Source organism: Aplysia californica, unplaced genomic scaffold, assembly GCF_000002075.1.
Source record: "Aplysia californica isolate F4 #8 unplaced genomic scaffold, AplCal3.0 scaffold00017, whole genome shotgun sequence".
Lineage (NCBI taxonomy): Eukaryota > Metazoa > Mollusca > Gastropoda > Aplysiida > Aplysiidae > Aplysia > Aplysia californica.
This window is the reverse complement of record NW_004797287.1, coordinates 1,251,997-1,254,562: the sequence shown is the minus strand read 5'-3', so window position 1 is coordinate 1,254,562 and position 2,566 is coordinate 1,251,997. Positions and strand designations below refer to the sequence as shown.

General features: G+C 40.6%; 1 protein-coding gene across 1 annotated transcript in view; it reads right to left on the bottom strand.

Moving 5' to 3' along the window:
* LOC101863156 (prespore protein Dp87-like) overlaps positions 1-2,566 on the bottom strand; it is a 10,257-nt gene that overhangs the window by 4,375 nt on the left and 3,316 nt on the right. Inside the window, exons 4-5 of the mRNA XM_005090476.1 lie at positions 1,812-1,876; positions 63-244 (exon numbers count right to left, since the gene is read on the bottom strand). Of these exons, the coding sequence (XP_005090533.1) occupies positions 63-244; positions 1,812-1,876 (247 nt within the window). The remainder of the gene's footprint in view (positions 1-62; positions 245-1,811; positions 1,877-2,566) is intronic.

The following is a 2,566-nucleotide window of genomic DNA, read 5'->3' as shown; positions in this document are numbered from 1 at the left end:
TCTCACCTGCCTAGCCGGGCACCCCCCACAGTCGTCCTTCACACAGATGTTGTGTGACGTACACATTGGTGAGTCCAGATCGCTGCTCATGTCACGCTTTCTCCTCCGCAGCAGCACGTCTCCAGGTGCATCCGATGGCGGGGGTGGTACGTAGCTACACGCGGTCTGTATTTGGCACTTTTGGCCCTTACCACAGTGCACGTCTGTGTTACACTCACTATAGCTCTTATAACCGCAGAAGTGTCTGGAACGTGGGAGGGGACAAAAACATACAATAGTCACTGAAACATATTATCTAGAACGTGGGATAGGACAAAAACATACATTAAAGTGTGGTAAAAAATCCGTGGTGTAACGTATTGTCAAATATCTCCTTAACTATTGAACATACATTCTTCAACGTTTGCACAATGGCTTATATCAATTTGTCTTAAAACTGATGAATATTTTTTCAAACACCTGAACGCTGTGTTCTAGAAATTTTAAAAATAAATACTAATATAAAATCCGAGTCGATGGTTTCTACAGCTTTTAAAAAGTTTACAGCTCGGGCAATATCGTTTTTAAAAGCAAGTCCATCATTCTTTTCTAATCGCGACTTTATGCTTATTGAACGCATATTTTGAGAACCTTTAGTGTAAAAAATGTGTTCCCTATAAAACTAATTTTTTGTAAGAAGTTTTGCCACTGAAAAGTGTCATTCATTGGTGAGCTGTGACGTTGGCCATAGGCGTATACAAAATGAGTGCAAGAAGCAGGAAGTGCTGTGAACAATTTCATTTTCCGCGTGACGGAGATTTACAGTATTTTACATAAATTTATGAGGAAAGACTCTCTCGGCCTAGAGGTTAAGGTGTTCACCTCTCATTCAATAGGTCCTGGTTCCGAATCCACATAGTGACGGAAAATCTTCTTCTCTAACTCCTTTCATATCCTTTCCTGCTCTCTGATAATGTTTCATCGTCTGCTTTTGTCTCCACGTTCTGCCCCCACCCCCTCACCTCGTTTGCCCCCTCCTCTGGGCTCCTGATTCTTTCAGGAGCCTTTCTACTGCTACTCCTTGGCTTCTTCCTACTGGTGTCTTTCAGCCCCACGACTCATCTTATGGTAGAAAAGCCTTCTCGGACAAAGGCGAAAAAATCTAGGAGGTACCGTGTGCAAGTTCCCTTGATGGTCCAAATATCGATATGAGTAGGCTTCGGCCAAAAATCCAAATTTCTTAACAACTGAAAATGCTTGGTGTGTCCAGCGGGCTCATATGACTTTATGCAGTTGTGAGCGCCGTAAAACACTTTAAACAAAACAAAAAAAGCGCACCAGGCCGTATTAATTTCAGCTGGAATCAATTTACGAACCTTTTTGCGCTTGACGACACACAACTATGTCCAGGGTTTGCGGTTCTGGATGTGGATAGATCTATATTATAATTAATAAAATTATTAGATAAATAAATGATTACATTTTTTCATTTCGAAGAGATGTATGTCAAGGAATTTAGTATAATGGAAAGAACACAAAAAAAGAGAACTACAACATAAGACTGCACTATGCATAGCTCAGGAATGTTCGAAGAAATGTACTCTCTTCTTTGGACTAAAGTCCTTGGAAAAGAGAAAGAACTAATTGCTGATTCTTGTGGCTAGATTATAAGATATATACAGATATATTATATACACTTGCCAAAAAATGTATATATTATTATATGTTTGTGTGTGTGTGTGTGTGTGTGTGTGTGTGTGTGTGTGTGTGAGTGTGTGTGTGCGTAAACGTCTTGCACAGTTTCATCTGTAAAGACAAGTCGGCTGACTAACCTGAGTTTCAGGCAACCTTCCGGGGACTCGTGGCTAGATCCAGAGCTGGGGACCACACGACATTCCTGGTCGGAGGTGCAGGCTTCACACGCGATTGGCTCACATTTTGTGACCACGACATTGGTACACACGTTACCGGACTTGCAGTTTCGTGGTTTGACGATACATCTCTCTCCTAAAATGGGCAAGATGGAAGAACAAGTAAGTATGAGTGGGTGTTTTATCCAACATTTGCTTGAAATTGCGTTTTGTGTTGATGTATTTGTTTGTGAGTTGGCTAAAAGTTAATAGACCTATAGAATCTAAACGCCTGTATGTAAAAGTCACTGTAAACTGAGGTTCCGACACATATTCTTTGATGTAAGCTTAAAGCGCAAAAAAGAAACACTTTTTATACGAAGTCAAAATTAAAACAAAAATGTTTGGTCTATGGTCTGCAGAAGTGCCATGCAAAGTTTCATAGGCACAGGTAAATTGCTCAGTACGCTAACATTTTTGACGCGGTCAGACGAAAGTGAAGAAGCTATAGTGGTAGTGGTAGTTATGGTAGTGGTAGTGATGGTGGTAATGATGATGGTAGTAGTAGTAATAGTAGTGGTAGTGGTAGTGGTGGTGGTGCCAGTAGTAGTAGTAGTAGTAGTAGTAGTAGTAGTAGTAGTAGTAGTAATAGTAGTAGTAGTAGTAGTAGTAGTAGTAGTAGTAGTAGTAGTAGTAGTAGTAGTAGTAGTAGCAGCAGCAGCAGCAGATATCGTGAA